Source organism: Nannospalax galili, unplaced genomic scaffold (genome assembly GCF_000622305.1).
Source record: "Nannospalax galili isolate Female #2095 unplaced genomic scaffold, S.galili_v1.0 scaffold105, whole genome shotgun sequence".
In the NCBI taxonomy this organism is placed as follows: Eukaryota; Metazoa; Chordata; class Mammalia; order Rodentia; family Spalacidae; genus Nannospalax; species Nannospalax galili.
Window position 1 is genome coordinate 685,345 of NW_008354502.1, and position 21,563 is coordinate 706,907.

The 21,563-nt window shown below is 40.3% G+C and overlaps 1 protein-coding gene across 2 annotated transcripts in view; it reads left to right on the plus strand.

Annotated features, from left to right (window-relative positions):
• Positions 1-21,563, plus strand: part of Abca1 (ATP binding cassette subfamily A member 1) — a 136,196-nt gene that overhangs the window by 58,502 nt on the left and 56,131 nt on the right. For both annotated transcript variants that reach the window (XM_029555297.1, XM_008851702.3), the window contains exons 6-8: positions 1,123-1,244; positions 3,230-3,406; positions 17,925-18,017. In XM_029555297.1, the coding sequence (XP_029411157.1) occupies positions 1,123-1,244; positions 3,230-3,406; positions 17,925-18,017 (392 nt within the window). The remainder of the gene's footprint in view (positions 1-1,122; positions 1,245-3,229; positions 3,407-17,924; positions 18,018-21,563) is intronic.

The following is a 21,563-nucleotide window of genomic DNA, read 5'->3' on the forward strand; positions in this document are numbered from 1 at the left end:
CTTCAGGTAAATGATTTGGGCTTGTGAAGTTTGCCCTCTAGAGGTCAGATCTGGAAATAATGTCTTGCCTGCCCCACAGACCATATGGTCACTGATGAGCTAATTTTATCTTTATTGCAAAAAAAAAAAAAATTTTCGGTTATTAGAAGTTTAGAGAGGAAAGAGCAGAGATGGATAATCAAATTAAATAAGACAAGGAAAGGAGTGTTTCATAGTTAGAGGATCTCACCCAGCATCTTCTTAGAAATCTCTTGCTTTGGAGATGGAGGAGAGCTAAGTTCAGAAAGATGCTGTGATTATATTCAAGTGCTCCATCAGACACAGCCTCCAACTCTAGGGACTAGAAATCTGAGCTGTTGGCCAGTGCCATTTCCATTTCACGCCACTGGATCCAGCCTTTTCTACATGTGCCTGGGGGCTTTGTTGTTTAACAGGAGTCTATATGAAAGGTTTTAACAAAGAATTTAGTAAAGGGTACATTTTTAAACATTAGCTTACATATTTTCTGAGGGCTAGAGGGATCGGAGCTTTAGGGCTCCATAGCACATTTTGTTTTGAATTCAAAAAAAAATGTAAAAGCACTTTGATATGCATCATGAGCTAGACCAGTGTTTTTTTGTTTTGTTTTGTTTTTTTTTAAATGTGATCACCAGGCTGGCAACATCATCACCTGATTGCTAGTGAGAAGTGAGATTCTCTAGCCTTCTTACAGGCATTAACAGTGGGGTTAATGCCACAAATTTCAAGTAGGATGGATGAGATCATGTAGCAGGTTTGGATTTTTGTTTGGAAACAAGGAAAGGCCCCGTGTAACAGTACTGTTGGACTGTTTTAGTGTGGAGGCACATGTTGAGTATGGCTCAACATGCTATCAGAAAGCAGTCTTTTCATGTCTTTTCTCGTAAAGGTAAAGCTCCCCTAACTCATGTCTCAGTGTGCATAATCTAGAAGCCTGTGGTCACCAATCAGTTTGAAACAAGGCAATCAATATATTCTAGTTTTCACTACCTGCCTCATAGTGCTTGAATCTTTTTTTGTGTGGAGTTATTAAATGAAAACAAAACACCATTCTCCCTCTCTCTCTCTCTCTCTCTCTCTCTCTCTCTCTCTCTCTCTCGATAGATTTGAAGCTCCAGGATTTTTTGGTGGACAATGAAAGCTTCTCTGAATTCTTGCATCACAATCTCTCTCTCCCAAGGCCTACTGTGGATAACCTGCTGCAGGCTGATGTCAGTCTCCACAAGGTAAGCTGCCACCTTCCACTTCCTCAGTGAACTAGTACATTGTCAGACTGCCTGGGAAGAAATGAATAAACGCCTGTCTTTATAGTGGTGGTGAAGGAGGCAGCTAGCGCAGCTGTATTTTCACCTCATTTTGCTCCCTGCTCAGGTTGGTGTGGTCGAATCCTGCAGTGAGGAATGTGTGACCTGGCATCAGGGCCAGCTGGCCAAATTGAAACTGATTTCCTGCCTGTCCTTTGGAATTTACTATACTGACTTCTTCCTAAAAGAGTTATATTCTGAATTAAAATGAATTAAGCATTAAAATTATAGTGCTGAAGTAAGAGCCAGAGGTGAGGATTGATTTGGAGTAACTCTGTCTAAGACAGTAGATTTAAAAAAAAAAAAACAAGTGTTTCAATTTAAAGATAAGAAAAGATATGTAAGGAGAACACTTGCTAAGCTTATTATGTAATAGTAGTGTTTACATAGAATTTTAACTTTAGATTTGGAGACCTTCCCTGGCATCATTAATTTTCCTGACGCTTCTGGGCAGAGTTCATGGCTCTAGGTTTTTTTCTCAAAGGTTTTTCTTGACTTTCTTGCCGGCAGGAAGCAGAGCTGCCCTGTCACCTGTCTTCTGCTTCTGTGGTCACTTGCCTTCACAGTAAGCAGTAGAAGTGTTTATGGATGAAAAGATCTTTGCTTCACATGACTGAGAATTTTTAAAATGAGAAAAATGTGCTTACTGCTTGCCCTTATGAAACTAGGAAAATATGCCTTGTGTTTACCAATTGTGTGGTTGGGAGGTGGGCCAGAGGCAGCAGACTTTTGAAACAGTTGCATTTAGGGTAATTTCCATTGCCCCCTGCCAATTTCCTATCTGTTACATGCCACGGGTATAAAATAAGAGGCATCCTGAGCATGGAGGTGGCTCTTGCATGACAATTAGAGTCTCTGTTTCATCAGTGTTCTTAAGCACAGCATAGGAACAAGGGCTAGTTAAAGATGGAGTAAAGCGTGTATACTTGAGTGTCTTGCAGTGAGTGAAAATTGAATGGAAACAGTGGCAGATCAGATAGTCTCAGTGTTTGGAAAGCTGCAAGGGTTTTAAGAGTCTTTTGGTCCACCACACACATTGTTATATCCGGTCTCTCTATAAGCAGGGTAGACTGCACTAGTTTAAACTAATAGAGGGATTAGTAAAGAGCCTTGATCATTCATTCATTTATTCATTAATTCGCTCATTTGTTCACCCATCAACTTAACAAATAGTTTTCTAGTACTGTGGATATACAAGTGTGCTCCATAAACAAAGGCCCCATCTTCTTACAAAGTTTTCTGTCTATTGATAAGTAAGGATCACATGAAGAAATACAGTTTAGAAAGGCTGCTTATGTAGACAAAGTATGACCAAAGAGAGACTCCCTAGTGGGTTTGTTGTAAGGAACAGGTAAGAATGGCTTAGAACTGGCCTAACAAAGAGATGAGAAGCATCCTGGGTTTCCAGCATTCTTTGGGAGCAGGTAAAATAAAACATTCCAAATTCTGACATTCCTTGAGCATAGTACTATGCATTTGTTAACTGTACCTACAGATAAACAGTATAATTTTTTCATGATTCAGGCTATCCCAGTGTCAGACACCATAAATTCCAGAATGATTAGGATGTTCTTCCTATAATAAATGTGGTTTCAGAGTTCAGATTCTGGATTTCTATTGGCTGAATCATGTATTGGGAAAAAGTCTTGCCTTCAGGATTTCCCTGTGCAAGAGGGACAAGAGTGTGGAGATACCGATTCAACCATGATTTGAAATAAGAGGCTGATTGTGCCTCGATTCATTCCAGGATTCCATGAGGAGACCTCACTCATGGGGTGACCACAGTGGTGCCTTGTTTAAGGTCTTCCAAGCTGCATTCATGTGACACTTCCCCAAGGGCTTCCAGGACCAGCTTCCCATCTTGGTAATCTGTTTTGTTTGTCTCTGTTTCCATGATATCCCTCCAGGTATTTTTGCAAGGTTACCAGTTACATTTGGCCAGTCTGTGCAATGGATCAAAATTAGAAGATATCATCTGGCTTGGTGACCAGGAAGTTTCTGCCCTTTGTGGTCTTCCAAGGGAGAAACTAGACACGGCAGAGCGAGTAATGCGTGCCAACATGGACATCCTGAAGCCGGTCGTGGTGAGTGGAACTGCTCTGTGCAGAAGCTTCAACACAAATGCTTTTGGAATGTGAAAATTTTTCCTGGACAACATGACTTTGTTTTTGTAGAAACATGGGGCTGGCTGGGACTTGGGTATAATTTAGCCCAGTTGCATTCTGAGTATTCTTTCAAACTTTTGGTTCATCCTCCAAGGGCTGAGTTAGAGAAGAATGTTCTGGGTGTGACTGAGTCTAAGCCCAAAGTCCTGGTGCTTGTTTCAGTTAGTGAACAGCCACTTTTTCATGGTTTTTAATGTTATAATTCTCAGTAAGGGTTCATTTGAAGAAGGATATTTTTTTCCTAGATTTAAGAAAAAGACTTGAAACTAATAATGGAAAGATGGTTATCTATTTATGTTTTTAAAAAATTATTTATTTTATAACCACATAATTAGAAGAGGGTCAACACAGAGGAAACATTTCCTCCATGCTTCCAAGTGAAGCCAGCCACGGTCAAGCAGGACCTTTGACTTATCTTCACATAGATGGAACTGGTAAAAGAAAGGAGCCAGGGGCTCCTCCCAAGCCCATGTGACCCCTGAGGAACAGATCCTCAAAAGACCTTAAGAGTAAAAATAAATTGGTTTATCTGGGCCAACTGTATGGCCTTAAACACCCAAAAGGAAAGTATAACCAAAGATTAAAGGGATCAATATAATTCTTTAAGAGTCCATGTATATAGCTAAAGGCTACATAACAAGAAACAATGCCAGACAGGAGATACCTTCTTTGAGTTGTTGGCCAGGGTGGCCCAAGAGACTCCTAGACAGTAACCCAGCAAAGAACTGGGAAAATGAACAGCAGACCCCAATCTTATCTATTCATGTTTTTAAAAAAATACATCCAAAGGGAGAGATTGTGGTTGGTCACAGTTAAACACTGGGCACTGGGATTGAATAAGAAAGATTACATAAAATAATTAGCTCAATCAATGAAAAACTTGCATTAAAAAACCCTAACCAAAGACTGCAGGTGAGCCTGTTACGGAAAAATTCTTCAAACAGCTAAGAGATCAAACATTTACCCAGGAGAGAGCCAGAAAGCTCGTTTACTCTTTCACATGCATGAGGTCTCAGAATTAGCAATCAAGGCTTTTAGATTTTCTGGGCCAAGAGCAGCATATAAATCAGGGTATATAGAACTTTTTGAGTCATTTACTGGTTGCCACCTGGGCCCTATAGCACTTTACTTTGATGTGCCATGTTATCTCAAGAAAATTCCTTACTGAATTTACCTGGTTATTACAGTTTACAAAGCAGGTATGAGTCAGGACATCTGCTGCCTTTAGATCTACAGCCAGGCCAGGCTAATTGGGCTAGGAACTGGTCAAACAGTCATTACCATTCATAAAAACAGGTATCAGTGGTAGAAGTTTAGATATCTGTCACATTTGATCTACACTTTTCTTGGACTAATTGGACCAGGTGCCTCATTAGACCATTTGGCGAACTTTCCGTTTTCTTAGTTTCACATCTTCATCAACAGTTAGACCTAGTAAGTGGAAAGCATCACAGAGCTTCAAGATATTATAGAGTAATAGAACATCTCAGGTTAGTGAAAACATCACAGAGCAATAAAGCATCACTGAGCAGTAAAACATCTCAGGGCTATCTATCTAGTAAGTAAACAAAAGGAAACTACAAAATAGTCTAAGCTTAAAAGAAGATTATATAAGTATACAGTTAGTTTTAAGAATTTAACTTTTTCTTATCAAACCTGAGCATCTTGGTCATCAGAGTATTGTCTATAGAAATTCCAGAATAAATATATCAGTCAGTTTTCTGGTATCTCTAATGAATTGCCCACCAACAGCATCCTGAAATATCCAGCACTCTGGTTTTCTGGTTAGCAGAGAAACGTTCATGTGTTGCTGGGTTCTCTGAAGAGAGATGTTCTTCATTATAACAAAATGACATTGTAATCCTCTTGAACTCTGTAAACACGATTTCATTATAGAGAATGTGCATTCCTAGGAGGTCCAAATATGATCAGTTTCTTTCAGGACCCTGACCCTAAGTCATACCCTGGATTGGGGCCTTAGGAACATATCTTAGCATCGGCATTCTGGACTGACCATCAAGAATTTTTTCCATATGCTTGATTCTATGACACTGAAAATATTGCCGAGGCAAAGGCAGTTGCAAAGCTGAGTTTCTAGGTGCTTCTGTAGTGTGTGCACATACCAGTCATTGTGACCAGCTTAAACCTAACCCTTAAAGTTTGCTTGTTTCAGAAAGTAGTTATTTTTGTTTCAGTTCTTAAAAAATCACTAAGTGCTTACTTCAGTGGTCTGTAATTCTGTTGGTTATCGCTTCCATTATAATTTCAAGCAAGCTACATTTCTTAATTGGAGATGTTTGTAGCATTCCAAGTAATAGCCCTAAATAATTAGAGAACTTCTTATGCAAGTATGGGCAGACTGTTGTTTTTTGCTTTTTTTTTCCATTGTAAGATATAGAGGGTCAAGGCTATTGCAAATGGTGTAAAAGATTATGTCATGAAACCATGTTTCTGGATTGCTTTGGGTTGTTTTATTTCACTATAACATGGAGAAATATTGGCCCTTCAAAATTTGAATGGCTGGAGAGATGGCTCAGCAGTTCAGAGCAATGACTACTTTTGCAGAGGACCTGGGTTCAGTTCCCAGCAACCACATGGTGGCTAACAACTGCCTGTAACACCAGTTCCAGAGGAATCTGACACCCTCTTCTGACCTCTGCAGGCATCACATGGCACAGGTGCACCTATATACTTGTAGGCAATACACTCATATAAAATAAATATAAAATATTTGTTAAATATTCATGTAAAATAAATATAAAATATAAAGTAAAAATAATAAATACAATATTTTTTAAAATGGTACAAAAGGCTATGGCCTGATACCATGTTTTTGGATTCATCGGGGCTGTTTTACTTTACTATAAGGTAGATGTTGGTCCTTCAGATTTTGGAAAGATGAGTGCTTTTGGAAGACAAGTATTCTGGTGCCCATTTATTCTATTTCACCTCTATTTACTCACTGAATACCTGTTGTGTATACAGCCCAGTAAAATCCCTCTTCTCATATAATGTCTGAATTACACTCAGCTTAGAATGACATCATAGCCCTCATTATCTGACAATTAACAGCTCAGATTTCAACTTGAAATTCCTCTTCAAGTATTAAGATCAGCCACACAATGGAGTATATGAAAATGCACCTTCAAACCTGTCAGCCCTGGGACATCCTGTCTTGTTATGTTGTGGTTGTACCTTGTGAACTGGCTGGTTCTTGAACAAGTGCTGGTTAAGGTGGCCTGCTTCCTGTGTATCTCTTGGGTATAGAAAGCGTCTAGGATTCTGCTCCTGCCACTTTGCTTCTGCAGAGAAACCTTTGTCCATAAATTCAGAACATGGGGCTCTTGAAGTAGACCGTAGTGAGTGGTCTGAATGTGCTGTGTGCACATGTTTTGGAGGACACCTCTAGGGTGGAAAGACTTCCATACCTTTTGGAATATTATTTATTGAATTAAGCAGAGCCTTAGGACACTGGGACTGATGTTTGGTTTATGATAGGTAGGCTTTTTTTCTCTTGCTACTTGATTGAAATTTAAACAGTATGATGGTAGATGTATGTGACATGTGCTGTTGTACATGGGCAGTTAATTGTGCCAAGAACTGCAATGAGAGCAGCAACCAAATTCCAGGCCCAGCATCATGGGGGAAGACTGTTCTGTCAATATGCATCTCTCTACCAAAAGTGGATCATCAAGAGTCATAGTTTGAAATATTTTCCCCTCATTTTATTATTTTTAGTGTGGGTGTTTCCTCATTTTTTAGCTAAGAGTATGCTGACTCTCCCAGGCTTCCTCCAGGCTATGTGATTGGAATAACAGTGTTTAGACTACACAGAACAGCGTGGCAGAGTTACAAAGGCCATGACTTGAGGTCAGCTGGATCTGAGCTCAGATATTGGTTCATCTTTTTATAATTGTCACTGACTTTGGAAAAATCATCTTAGGCTCTGCAAGCCCCTGCTTCCTCTTATTTGTATGGAGATAATATTAGTTTACCATTTATTGTGATGTGTGTGTGTGTGTGTGTGTGTGTTTGTAGCTCAAGAGGTTGGCACATATGAGATGCTCCACAAACAGAAGCTAATCACTTAATTGACACAAGCAACATAAATTACATGCTGAGAACAATTGTTTGTCAAAATAGAAGTTTATTTCTTTCTGTAGATCAGAATTAGGACAGTCAGACCAGACAAGGCAATCCTGGAAAATATGTCAATGAAAAGTTACATTTTGGGTCTAGACATTGCCAGGCTTCTCACCCTATAGATCCTTACTTATGTCCATGTCTGAACTCTGCATGTCATAATGAGATTTTGTATCCTTCATACTCTTCAGAATTAGTAGATGGTTTTTTTTTTTTTTTTGGTCTTTTTGAGACAGGGTCTCTCTGTAGCCCCAGCTGTCCTGGAACTCACTATGTAGACCAGGGTGGCCTTGAACTCACAGAGACCACCTGCCTCTGCCTCCCCAGTGCTAGGATTAAAGGCGTGCACCACCACACCCGGCTTAGTAGATGTTTTTATTAGGTATTCTTAGGTTTTACTTAAAACATTTCTTCAACTAGATGTGCTGTTGTACTTTTGTAATCCCAGCACCTGGGAGGCAGACACAGGAGGATCATGAGTCTGAGGTCAGCCTGGGCTATACAGTGAGACCTGTCTTAAAAGGAAAAAAAGAAAGAAACAAACAAAAAACCCCAAAGAGCAAGCTCCAGAGTTACTCATTTACTGCACAGTATTTATTGAGTGCTTATTATAGGTCAGAATTGTTCTAGGAACCATAGTCAATTGAGATGCGTTAAAGGGTGGATTGATGCATGAAATCCTCCCTAGGATGAATGCACTTAAGTCGAAGGGAGGCTTATACTACTTAGTGTTCATAGTATCTGCACTATTGAGATAATAATCCCTTGGAGGAGCCTAGGGTCACCTGGCAACAACTTTGATGATATTACTGCTCAGAAGAGTGGATTTAGCTCTACAGGTGGGCTGGGTAGAGCAGGCAAATTTTCCTTTACCTTCTCTGAACTTTTGTGGAGGTCCTTCCTGAAGCAGTATGCACAGTTCTCAGAGAGAGGATGGAAACCTACATGGGGACCTCTGTCCGCTCCCCCACAGCAATGCCCACTCCACTTTGGACTGTAAGATGGAGCTATAATAATACATCAGCAGAGTTTGGCCAGAGTAGTTTGTGTTCTTGCTGTTATTTCGGTTTGGGTTTTTCTTTTGCTTCTGTAACAAATTGCCACATACACAGTAGCTTGAAACCAGAAACACACTGATTAGCTCACAGTCCTGAAGGTCCAAAGTTCGGGTGCCTTGGAGGTACACCGAGGTTTGATTCTTAGAATCCCTCAAGGATGAAATCAAGGAGTTGGCAGGGCTGGGCTTCTCTATGAAAATTCCGAGGATGAGTCTGGTTTTGAGCTCATTTAGGGTGTTTAGTTTCTTAGACCCTGAAGTCCCTGTTTCCAGTCCAACATCCAATGGGGGCACAAGTCTTTGCTTTTAGAGGCACTGTTATCCATTATCCACCTCATCCTCGTCACGTATCTCCATTCAGCACATGGGCTGAGTCTCTCTCATGGTTTCAGTCTTTGACTTTTGCCACATTTTTCTGCCTCCAGCCAGAGAAAGTTCTGTACGGTTAAGGGTCGATGTCATCAGGTCGCCTATCCAGATGATCCAGGATAATCTTCTCGTTTTGAGGTCCATAACTGTAATTACAGCTACAAAGAACATTTGGTCTCATCATGTAATGTATTCACAGATCCCAGAGATTAGGGTGTGACCATTGTTAGGGAGTAATGCACCTGCCACAACTACCTTTGGATTGGAGAGCATATTTCATTATGTGTTTGAAATGCTCTGTAAGTGCCCTCAGCTTTTATTGATTCCTCTTTATTCTCTGCTTTTTTTCACCCATGTTCTAAGAGTGACTCTAATGCATAATAAGCTATCCATCACAGCTTCTAATGCACAAGGCAAGTGGTGGGAAGCAGAGCATCTCTGCTTGAAGCATTCTTCTTACAAAATCAAACTGTTATTTACTGTGTGTCTGCTCTCTACTTTGCAGTTGGTGTAGGCACGGAAGTTCACTCCTGGACAAGGAGGATGAGATGCCCGTGGAGTTTTCATTCAAGTGGGTGCTGAGGCCCACAGAATTATCTCCATTTGAGTTATACTTTGGATATTGTACGTAGGACTGTGGTTAGGTCATCTTGACCTCTGAGACTAGCTTCTGCCTAAAAGGGAGAATTCTGTTTCTGTGGAAGAGAGCTCTGTTCAAACATATTATGATCCATGCAACACACTCCTACCAGGGTGAGCTTGATTTACGTGTGGAAGTGCCCTGAGGTTTCCAGTAGACCAGTTACTTGGAACTGTCATTAGCTACTTTGGGGCACTGGTCCTGGGTCAACAGTGTCTCAGTGATGTGTCCATTATTGAAAGGGCACATTAATTGTATATGTGGGAGAGCAAAGCTTCCTTATCTTAAAGAACTGAGGGGTCTTTGCCTGGCCCTTTCAAAAGATGGACTACTGATGGGGCTTGGAGTTATCATCTGTTTTGTGACTTTTATTTTCTTCTTCCATTTTCATGCATGCATTATGTGATGGGTATATATGTATACCTGTCTGCATGTGTGTGGCCATATGTGTGTGTGAACATGTATATCTATTTGGAAGCCTGAGGTTGATGTTGAGAGTCATCCTCGATAGCTCTTACACATTATTCATTGAGGCAGATTCTTTGAATCAAACTCAGAACTTCCCAATGTGGATATGGCCAGTATTCCTAGTCTGGGGATCCTCTGGCTCTGCTTTCCAAGGCTGGAATTACAGGTGGGCTGCTGTGCCCACTCTGCATTTACATGGGATCTGAGGTCTGATCTTCAGTCCTCAAACCTGTGTGGAGCGCCTTAACCACTGAGCCATCTCCTCAACCTGACCTTGTGACTTCTAAGGGCCGGATACCTCAGTATGTCACATATTGTCCTTAATGTATTTTTGCAGGAGAGAGTGCTTGCTCTCTTTCCCCTCCTTTGGCCTGAAGTTCAGACATTTGGGACAAGTATCAGATTGTGAAGGCTTTGTCTGACTTTGCTGCCACCTGTTTGTCAGCAGTTGTGCTTCTCATCATTTGGTGTCTGCTGCAGTGACATGCTGTGAACATTTATTTATTCCTTAGCCTGTGTGTTCACCTGTGGGAAAAAGGAGAGTGCCAAGTGGAGGGATAAATCGGTCTTAATATGACCACACAGCTCCATTTTTCCAAACATATTTTCCTCAATTATAATATTTTTGTCCTTGAAAAGTGCTATTTCTAAGATAAATTCTTTTTCCTGAATTATGCTAATAAATATATTTAACTATGTTTAGAACAGCACACTGGAGCTATTTTAAATCATGAAACATATCAAATATAAAAGTTAACATTTAAATTGTTGAATTATTTTTCTTAGATTAATACCTTCTTCAGATATTAGTTTATCATTTCCTACTTTAATAAAAATATTGAAATGTTCCTTAGAGCAAAGCTTTGCTGTCCTGTAAATAATAGAAAGAACTGATCCCTGTGTGGTGACGCTCTTTGTTATACAGCTTGCTTGCTTTCAGTTAAAAGCTAATTAATCCTTGATCTAGGATGGACAAAATAGGTAGAGTTACAGTTACATTTACTTTATGAAGATATTTAAGGAATTTTTAAAGGCCAGGCCCTTGCTATGTAGCCCAGGTTTGCTTTGACCTTGTGATCCTCCTGCCTCACACTCCTGCCACCAGGTCTATTGTTTAAGAGAAATTTGACATGTCTCAGTGATCACTTTGTAACATGCATTTGCAGGAAGCAAATGAAATTGTGTATTGTGTTAAAACCACTATTTAAATACATATACACTCAACATCTTTATTTAGTGATAGAGTCTCTAAAAATTTGGGGTATGGATAAGATTTTTTTGTAAATTGAAAAAAGTTTTCAGTTGCATTTGAATTGAATGGATACTCTATCTTTTATTATTATTTGACTGTGGCTTCTAATGCACTGTGAATAGTCTTTTTCCCATCTTCATTTTTCATAGTCATCATAGATACACAAATCCATTCATTCAGCTGACATTTACTGAGCTGGGTCAGTGTCATGCACAGGTCCAGGGAGACAGTGCGCAGAAGATGCAGTGCTTTCTGAATTTATGTTCTGATAGTGGGGGGTGGGGGGTGGGATGGGACAAGCCAGGAAAGGAGCAGATGCTGTATAGAGACAGTGGATGCTGTGATAGGTGTTGTGTAGGCCTCACTGGCCTCCTAACTCAGTCATGGAGGGTCAGCAGATAAACATCTTCTATTTAAGGACCTAAATAATAACTATTATCGATGTATAGAATAGGGAATACAGTATTTTGGGAGGAGAACATGGTATGTGCATAGGCCTGGAGAGGAAAAGGAGAAGAACTGTTTAGGGAACAGTACTTAACTGAGGTAGTTCAGGGTGGGGTGGATGTAGTAATGAGGGGAGTTTGATGGGATGAGCAGTGGTGAGATTTGATGTAAGGGAGACAAATGAAGTCCAGCAGAGGCAGACTTCCATGAGCCATGCATGTCAAGGCAGTGAACATCATCCTTAGAGCAGGGGCAGCCAGAGCAGTCTCCAGAAGTTAGTGACTCTATGAGGTGGATGCAAAACAACATTACATTTTGGGAAATTTGAATGGCTTTAGAAGCAGAGTTCACACCAGCTCATCTCTCCCCACTATGTACATCTCCTTCCTTTAAGCTTTTCTTCTGTAAACATTTACTCAGTGCCTAATTGTGGTAAGTCAACACAATTGGGTTGAAGAAAAAAAAAATCAGCTCAGAAATGAAAGCCAAATTAACTATGCTAGGTTATTGACTTCTAAAATGTTTTGGTCTTTTACAACTTAACTGTTAAGCTAGTAAGGTAGAAAGAATGTAATGAAGTAATCTGTTAGACCCAGCAAGGACAGGTCTGCTATTTGGGGCTTCCAGGAAATGTTGTTCTGATGTAATTAACACATTTTGCAGTGGGTGGGGATTTTTGAGTAATATAGAATGCATTTGTGGGTAATATCCTCCAATAGTTATAGTATTTAGTTATGACCTAAATATACTGAACAATACATGAATTCCTCTTAGTTTAATACAGAAAGCACAGTCTTCCACAAAATGCTTTATTTTTTCTGTGCTCCTTTCTTTACTTCATGCAAGAAAATGATTTTCCTCCTGTGTACAGTGAGGACTTCTTTGAGTTCATAGCCAAGAGGATATTTTTAGTCAGGAAAAACAGTAGTAATTCCAACTTGTGCATTATTGGGCACTTTAAGCACATTGATGAAGTTCTTTGGAACTATGCTATGGCAAGCTTTGCCTGCCTTTGTCAAGGGGACATGAGCAGGCAACCACAGTGGACAGCAGGTGTGCACACATCACTGTTGGCGTTCATTCTGTGTTCTAGTTTCAAGGAATAAGTTATTCCTGTGGCTAATTATATTAAAAGACGTTAGATGCCTGTTAGGTCTGGTAAGCAGTCTACCTTTCCTTCCTTCCTATTCTGTTGACTCTCTTTCACTGTAATTTAATTGGACTAGAGGTAAAGTTAGGAAATTTTTTAAGTATAAAAATGAGAGTAACCTAAGTTACATGCTTTTTACATTATACTGTGCATATTTAAATTCTGTCAGCAACATTGCATAGTATTCGCATGCATGTGTTCACATTGTGTAAACATGTGAATTGATCTGTCCCTGGTCTTTCTCATTCAGCACTGTTTGGGGGATTTATCAATATTGATACATGTGGCATCTGGTAATAATCTTAACAGCTATCTGGCATCCCATTTTGTACTAAAGTTTTAAAAAATTCTAGTCTTCCACTTGCTTTTTTATTTCAGATAATTTATGATTTTTTTGACACATAGTTTCTACATTTACAACATGGGTTTACTCTGGGAGGGGTTGAATGATGTTTTTTATATTAAAACTATTCTTCCCTACCCCAAGTTCATAAATCTATTTTCTAATATTTCTTCTGTATGTTTTTAAACTATTATTTTTCTTTTAGCTCTTTAGTCTACCAAGAGTTTTTCTATGAATAGTGTTGTGAGATGAAAAATGCATGAATAGCCAGTTGGCCCAGAGGTAGTTACTAAAAAGCTTATCCTTTGCATGGCAGTTTGAAATATTCGTTTTCTGATTTACATCGGCCTCCACTCTGTTTTCCATAATATTCAAGCACAGAAAAGCAATGTGAAGTGTTGAGCAAAAATATCTTAGATACTCTGAGCTTGAAGTTGATGCTGGATTTGAATAGTGTGCATACGTTTTGACTCTAACACCAATCCATGCCTGTGTGTGTAGCTCCAGCTGACACTCTCCTGACATGGAAATTTGTATTAACTTCAGGTTACCAATACTGTTGAAGAATACTGAAAATATATTTTAATTCCTTAAAAAATTTAAACTATGTTAAAAATTTTTATTTGTGTAGGGAGCAGTTAAGAGCACTGACTACTCTTGCAGAGGACCTGGGTTCAGTTCCCAGCACCTACATGGTGTCTAACAAATGTCCATAACTCCAGTTCCAGGGGCTCTGATGCCCTCTTTTGACTGCCACAGACATTGTATGACACTGGTACACTTACATACATGTAGGCAATACACTCATACACATAAAATAAAAATAATAAACTAAATACTTATTAAAAATTATTTTTTTGTGTGTATACATGTATGTGTACATGCCATCACATGCATGTGGAGGTCAGAGGACAACTTTTGGAGCTAGTTCTCTCTATGTGGGGTGGGTCCTGGGGATCAAACTCAGGTCATCATACTTGGCACTAGGCACTTTCACCCACTGACCCATCTTGCCTGCCCTAAGTATGTACATTTAAATAAACAAGTAATATGAAAAAGGTCTTCACAATGGCATTGACTAATGTACTCTATTACTTGGGGTTCAACCAATAATCATATGGAGGCTAAATCCCCAATTCATCAATGAAGCCATAGACTAAAGTATAGACTGCTGACAGCAGAATCAGCTCATAAGTCATTGTTTGTCAAAGGTCTGGTGCTCCTGGCCAATGTAACAAGATACTGTGTGTGCACCCGAGGCCAGTTACACTAAGGTTGTGCAGTCATGTAGAAAGGCCTTGCTGTGTACCTACAGTTTCGCTTAATTGTGGAACTTTTAAAACAAGGAGAATAAGCTTGCCTCAAAGTTAAGATGTTTAAATTAAAAACTAGAAAGAAGTAAAATCATTTTCTTTGAAGATGTGATTTATTTAGCTGAAGAATCCACATAGAAACTGCTCACTGTAGTCTTCAGGTCCAGGGGCTTTTGGAAACATCTGTTGTACTTGGTGTCTTGTGGACCTAATTGGTGTGACATCTTTAGCCTCACATGTGGTTGTCGCTAGCTTGGAGTCTACTCAGGGCGAGGTGGGCTGATCATTCCCTCCTTATTGTTCATCAGTCCCAAGCAGATGTTTGTGTATGAACCAGACAGAGAGCATGTAAATACTACAGTCATGCAGAGAACACCATGAAGGAGATGTCCTCGTTGTTTTATTAATTTTATTAATTTTATTTTTTTATATGTATGAGTGTTATGTCTGCATGTATGTAAGTGTATCCATGTCATGCATTGCCTGCAGAGGTCAGAAGGCATCGGATTCCCCTGGAACTAGAGTTACGGATGGTTGTTAGCTGCCATGTGGGTGCTGGGAATCGAACCTGGGTCCTCTAAACAGTCAGTGCTCCTGACTGTGGAGCCATCACTCCAGCCCCCAAAGGAGATGCCCTTGTAAACATTTCATGATACTGTGTGTCAGTAGGACACATCAGTGTACAAAATAAAGATGTGATGAAGGTGGTCAAATGTAATAAATTTTTTTCAGGTTTTTCAATCAAATACCATCTTGGAGGCAATGCATGTGGTAGACAGGAAGATAAATATGTGTGTGTGTGTGTGTGTGTGCACGCACGCGCACGTACATATACACATCATGTGTATATGCCTATATATACTATATATACATACTTATAGATGTATGTGTACATGCCTAATTTGTATACGTACATACATCTAAATAGGTATCCACAAAAGATAGTAAGTGTATAAAATCATTCTTCATACTTCTTGTACTTAACATTATCTTCTGTTTCATATCTTGGCAAACTCTTAAGTAAAAGAAAGGGGTCACAGAAGAGAGAAAGGCATCTTGTTGAAGCCAGTAGAATTTAGCATGAGGCTATCTTAACCTGTACTGAGAAGTAGTTCCAGTTTTATAAATAGCATGTTGATAGGTGGCTGAAGTGTTCTGATGTTATACCTTGCTCTCTGTCTCATGCAAGGAGGGCATCTGAACGGAGAACAAGCTCAAGGGGAGGACAAGGCACAGAGAGGCAGGACATCTTTCTTCTTAAGTGCTAGAAAGCTGTCTGTATCCAGGCAGTAAGCTTTTAGGGAAGGAAAGAAAATGGCAGTGGATGAAATTGTTTATGATTGTGAGGACTCACTATGTGCCATGCAGTCTGCAAAGAACTTTGTACATGTTTTGTGATTCAGTGTTCATGAAACTCTGTGATGGCCAGCATCACTAGGGCTGCAGTGTAACTGGTAATATCACAGCACAGGGGGTTCAAGCCATGCTAGGGTTCTGTGGACTTCATAAGAAAAGTGGACCCACCTGCATTTCAAATTTTGAAATTTTACAGGAAGTAAATTTGTAATTTTTGCTTTGTTCTAGTCAATTTTATTATTTTATTTTATTTTTTGTCTCATAATCCTGAACACCATCTTGAGGAGTGGGTCATGTTGAACACAAAAGCATTTACATTCTGTGACTTCTAATTAAGACCTCTCAGTTTATAAGAGTGTCTCTGACTGTGGGAGGAAATTGCAGTTTCAACTTCTGGTGTGCTAAACCTCAGTTCTAAAGGGAACCCAAAGAGAGAATGTGAACACAGAAGAGCCCGCTGTTCCTGCTTTGGATTAGCCTTCTCTGGAAGGACTAATCATTGACATGATCTGTGAGTTGTACCACATATCTACCACAGGTGCCTCAGGGACTTGCGAGTGTGGGAGTACTGGGGTTCAAGTCTCATCCGTAAGCCCTCCCAGAAGAGCCCATGTGTCCAGCTAGATAGTGTGATTGTGATGATCGTAACTTAACATTCCGCATTCAGAATTCATTTGAAGAGAACCCGCTAAAAGAATCAGTAAAACAAACAAATAAACCAAAACCCACCTCTGAGACTGCTGCTTTAGAGATGGCCCTGTTTACTTCTAGCCACTTTTTGTATACTTCAGTGTTATAATTTCATAGCAACCTCTGACATGAAAAACATCAAAAAAGTCTAGACTTCTCTAGAAGGTGTTTGATACAGTATTGAATAAAACAAAACAATGCCTTTACAAATACCAAGAGAAGCTGCGTTTCGCCTAGAAGGTTTCTTTATCTTTCCACTATCACGGGACCAGTTTGGAATTCCTGCTACGGCAGTTCTGGTTTCGGAGCCTGTTGGTGTTCCTCCCCGGGTTTCCTATCCTAACTTATCTTATTTATCTTTCATGTGGACCTAATTAATCACTTCTTATAGTTACTGTGTGGTTAGGTTGTGCATCATAACAACCAAATACATTAATTAGTAAATACAAGGCTTTGACATAAAAACATTGTTGTGTGTTAAATGTGCAGTGTTAAAAATAGTGCTGACTCTCAAACTCAGAGAGTTCTTTCTTGCATTTAATATCTTTATCTTTTCTTCCTTTTTTGTGAACCATCACAAACTTTTTTCTCAAGGCCATGGCTATAGTATGTGTCTTGTGCAATTGTCGATAGAGCGGGAACATTCTCTCCAGAGTAGTTCCACTGGACACACACACTATGTGAGATATTTTTATCTGTTGCCTATTTACCATGCTTAAATATGTATTCCTACAATATTTACAACCACTCATCAAAGAGTTAGAAATCTTTGTCTGAATCAAAAATAAACAGACAGGCAGTTAGAGTAATTGTATTATATATATATATAGGTTAGAACTCAGTTTCTTGTTTTTTTAAAAATTTTTTTGTATTTTATTTATTTTTATTTTATGTGTATGTGTGTATTGCTTGCACGTAGGTAAGTGCACCCGTGTCATGCAATGCCCGAGGAGGACAGAAGAGGCTGTTGGATCCCCTGGAACTGGAGTTATAGACAGTTGTTAGCTGCCATGTGGGTGCTGGGATTTGAACCCGGACCTTCTGCAAGAACAGCCAGTGCACTTAATCGCTGAGCCACCTCTCCAGCCCCCAGTTTCTTATTTTTTAAATTCAAGTTTTGGAATGGTTTTGATTAACTTGTTTATTTTCCATAGAGATTTCAAGCTTATATTTGAGCTCAGAGACAAAGAATTTTTTTTCTTCTTCCAGACAAGACTAAACTCTACATCTCCCTTCCCAATCCAGCCACTGGCTGAAGCCACCAAAATGTTGCTGGACAGCCTGGGGAGTCTGGCCCAAGAGGTAAGTTGTGTCAGCTAGGTGACAGGTCAGCCACTACTGCTTACTTTAGGTCTGAGTTTTGTTAACATGGTCCTTCTACTGTGAATAGCAGATGAGATGTAATATCATTAGAAGCATATGCATTATTAGGTGTAATGTCATTATTAGAGCTTTGTCAACAAGGTCCTTCTACTGTGAATAGCACATGAGTTGTAAGATTATTGGAAGCATATACATTATTAGATGTAATATCATTATTAGAGTTTTGTTAACAGTGTCCTACTTTGAATAGCACATGAGATGTAAGATCATTATTAGAAATAATTAAGAAAAAGATCTGTTTTGATCTTTTTTAGAGAAGAAACTAAGACTCATTGGTTCTCCGAGCTAATTAGTGGCTTAAGGCCCCGCCTCTAGTCTAGACTTTTCTCCATGGGTTCTTCCTGCCCCTAGGTAATCACACATTAGTAAAGGAGAATTCTCTCTCTCACCCCCACCTCCCACCCCATGGTGTTAGTCTGATTAGCAACTTCTCCACTAGCAAGGCCATTCTATCATTTTATCAAAATAGGCAATTGCTAGCTGTCGGGAATGATGTAGGAAAGCTATTGGCAAAATGCAGCCTTTGAGGAATACAGTCTCCTAGTGAACACTGAATTGAGTTGGCCTTTGGGTCTATCTGTTGCCACACATGTCAGAGTAATCATTGTCCTGGCATCACAGGACCTGTATGTGTTTGCAAAGCAGTTAACCTTTCCCCTGACTGTGGTCATACACAAGGCAGACTGTAATGTACAGGACTCTGGAAGATAATAATTAGTGGGGAAATTTTCTCTGGTCCAGTCCTTACTGCTTTTTAAACTCGTTTTTCATGCTTGTATCATGTTTATCAACTATCCAAAAATTGTTTTGTTTTCTGACAATGAGAGTATTTCACATTCATCATGGAACATGCAGAACATTTGGAAAGCTCAGGAAACGCCAGGATTAAGCACTGTTGACACATCAGTGTGTGTATCTCTGTTCTGGTCTGTGTTTAATTCTGCCTGTGAGTTTACAACAGAAGAGGCCTGACTCTCAGGTTCCCCTTCAGGAGCAGGCCTCTTTCAGCCTGTTATTTGTTCCTCTGGCCCTGAAGGCAGGTGACCTTTGACTAGAGAAACTGGGCCAACCTCTGGAAAGAGGATAGAGAAGGAAAGAGAAACTGCAGTGCAAGTCCGTATGTATTTCTCCAGGGCCCTGTGAGCTGACATTGACATGCCATGTAGTGCTCTGGAAGGTTCCCTCCTAGCTCTACTTTCCGTTGTTCATTTCTGGCCTTGAAGAAAGAGGAGAGGCTCTACCTCTAAAAATGCAGATTTGTTTCAGCTCTTTTCTGTCACTGGCCCTGCTTTTTTTCAGGGTCTAAAAAAAATAATTGAAAATGCATGATGTTTCCATGACTGCTGTGAAAAGTCTCCAGCTGAATTATACACATTTTTTTTCTTGACTGCCTGTTTTAATCTGCTTGCTCCTGGTCTAGCGTGAGCAGTGGCCTCCTGCTTCTCTCCACAGAACACCTTCAGGTTACTTGATCACACATTACTCATTGCTATTTCTGAGAGATGAAAAGGAAATGCATTTTCTTGGCTGGTCTTTGGAAAGAAAGTTGTTTTGTTCAAAGTCCAGCTGTTGATAGGAAGAGACAAGGGAGCCAGCATTCCTGAGGAGCTGCGTTGGTGGGTTTTGGCAGTTCCACGACATTTCCTTGGACTGTCCTGACATGATGTACTTCTTTCTGTGCCCATTTCACGGTGGCATTGGGGCTCAGAAAACGTAGGCACCTTTCCCACAGTCATCTGGTGGGTTAATTGACCAAGGTGGAGCTTGAACTCAGGGTCTTTGAATCCTGAAGCTCTGTTCTGTTCTGCTTCTTCCAGTTATCTTTCACAAACTGTTGTGGTGACTGTGATAGAAAGGACGCCATCAGAGAAGATGGTGCATTGCCAGACTACAGTGCAGACGTGAGGATGAGGGAGAGCTGACATGAGCATCACATCTATGTGAAGGGAAGGGACACAGGACAGGAATGATAAAGCAGATAGGATGGTAACATGGAGGCATCTCTCGGACACTCACAAGGCACTGGCCAGGCATTGCTAGATGTGGGGACTCAGCAGTGAGCGCAGTGACTTGTGTGGCTCAGATGAGTGGAAGTCAAAAATAAACAGATCAGCATAGAAGGTGACAGCAGGGATGTGTGCAGTGAGGGAAAATAAAGTGGGGGGGGGAGAGAGAGAGAGAGAGAGAGAGAGAGAGAGAGAGAGAGAGAGAGAGCGAGAGCGAGCCATTTAAAGGGAATGATAAGTTGAACCTGAAGAAAATGATCACATGTCTCTAGAGAAGGAAGGGCATTTCAAGCAGGAAGAACAGCAGGTGCAAAGCGTCAATGCTAAGGTATACATATGTAAAGATGTGTTTAAGATCCATGAAGGAAGTCAGAGGAGCTAAATAAACAATTAGGAAGGTGGCTGGAGAGGAGAGAGAGGTGACCACCATATTGGTCTGGTCAGATTGAGTTTTCACTGAGATGACAATCTGTTGAGGCTTTGAAGCCTGGGGGACGTGATGTGACTCAGAGTTTTCAAAATGTCTATACTCTGGCTGTTGCACTGAGAAGAGATAAGTGGGGGTAAGGGAAGCTGAGAGCATTATAATGAATGGAGAATGAGAGTGAGTAGTCCGTTAATCCTCCCAGCACATGATGTGTAAATACAATTGCCTTTTCTGAGCTGGAGGGCCAGTGGCCATCTACAGAGGCAGTGTGCAGTGTGAGCTGAACTGTAGGAGAATGAGTGGCTCTTCCCTAAGGCGGGTGCTGGGAAGGGTCAGCTGTTTGGAATAAACAGTAAAGTGCTTAGGCACTTTCTCTATGAGGGAGAAATATTTGTGATACCCTGGAAAGCATAATCCTTGTTTGGAGGTAGAAGGCAAAGGTCAGGACTGGAAGTGTCCAAGACCATGTTACTCACATGAACCAGAAGGCTTAGGAGAGGTAGAAAAGTAGAGTTTTCCAAGGTGTGTGCAAGATCCTGCCACCTCTCCCTTCTGTTCTCCACGAAGTAGGAACATGCAGTGACATTTCAGGAAATGCAGAGATTTACTAATGATTTATTGTGAAATATATGAATATACAAAGTAGTCTAGAAAGTATTTAGTAATAAGGGCAAGCGGGCCAAGAACCCCACAAGATAGTGAGGCGGCACATTTGTATGTGAGACAAGATGCTGTGTCACTGACCTTAAGTTAAGATTACAGCTCCTGGCCGCTTGGGGCTCTAGATTCATCCTATTTGAGGCTGTTCAAGGCAGGGATCTCTCATGTGTGTCATGTGATTTACCATTCTCTTGTTTTAGTTATTTTGTCTTGATGAGAGTTGGCTTTTCTTGGGCTATGTAAACCAGCAGGAACATAGTCAGGACTCAAACTCAGATCCCCACTTTAGTTTTTTGTTTTTTTGTTTTTTCCATTATACCATTGACAGTCACACTAGAGATGCCACACCTTTCCCCTCAAGGGGAAGAAACT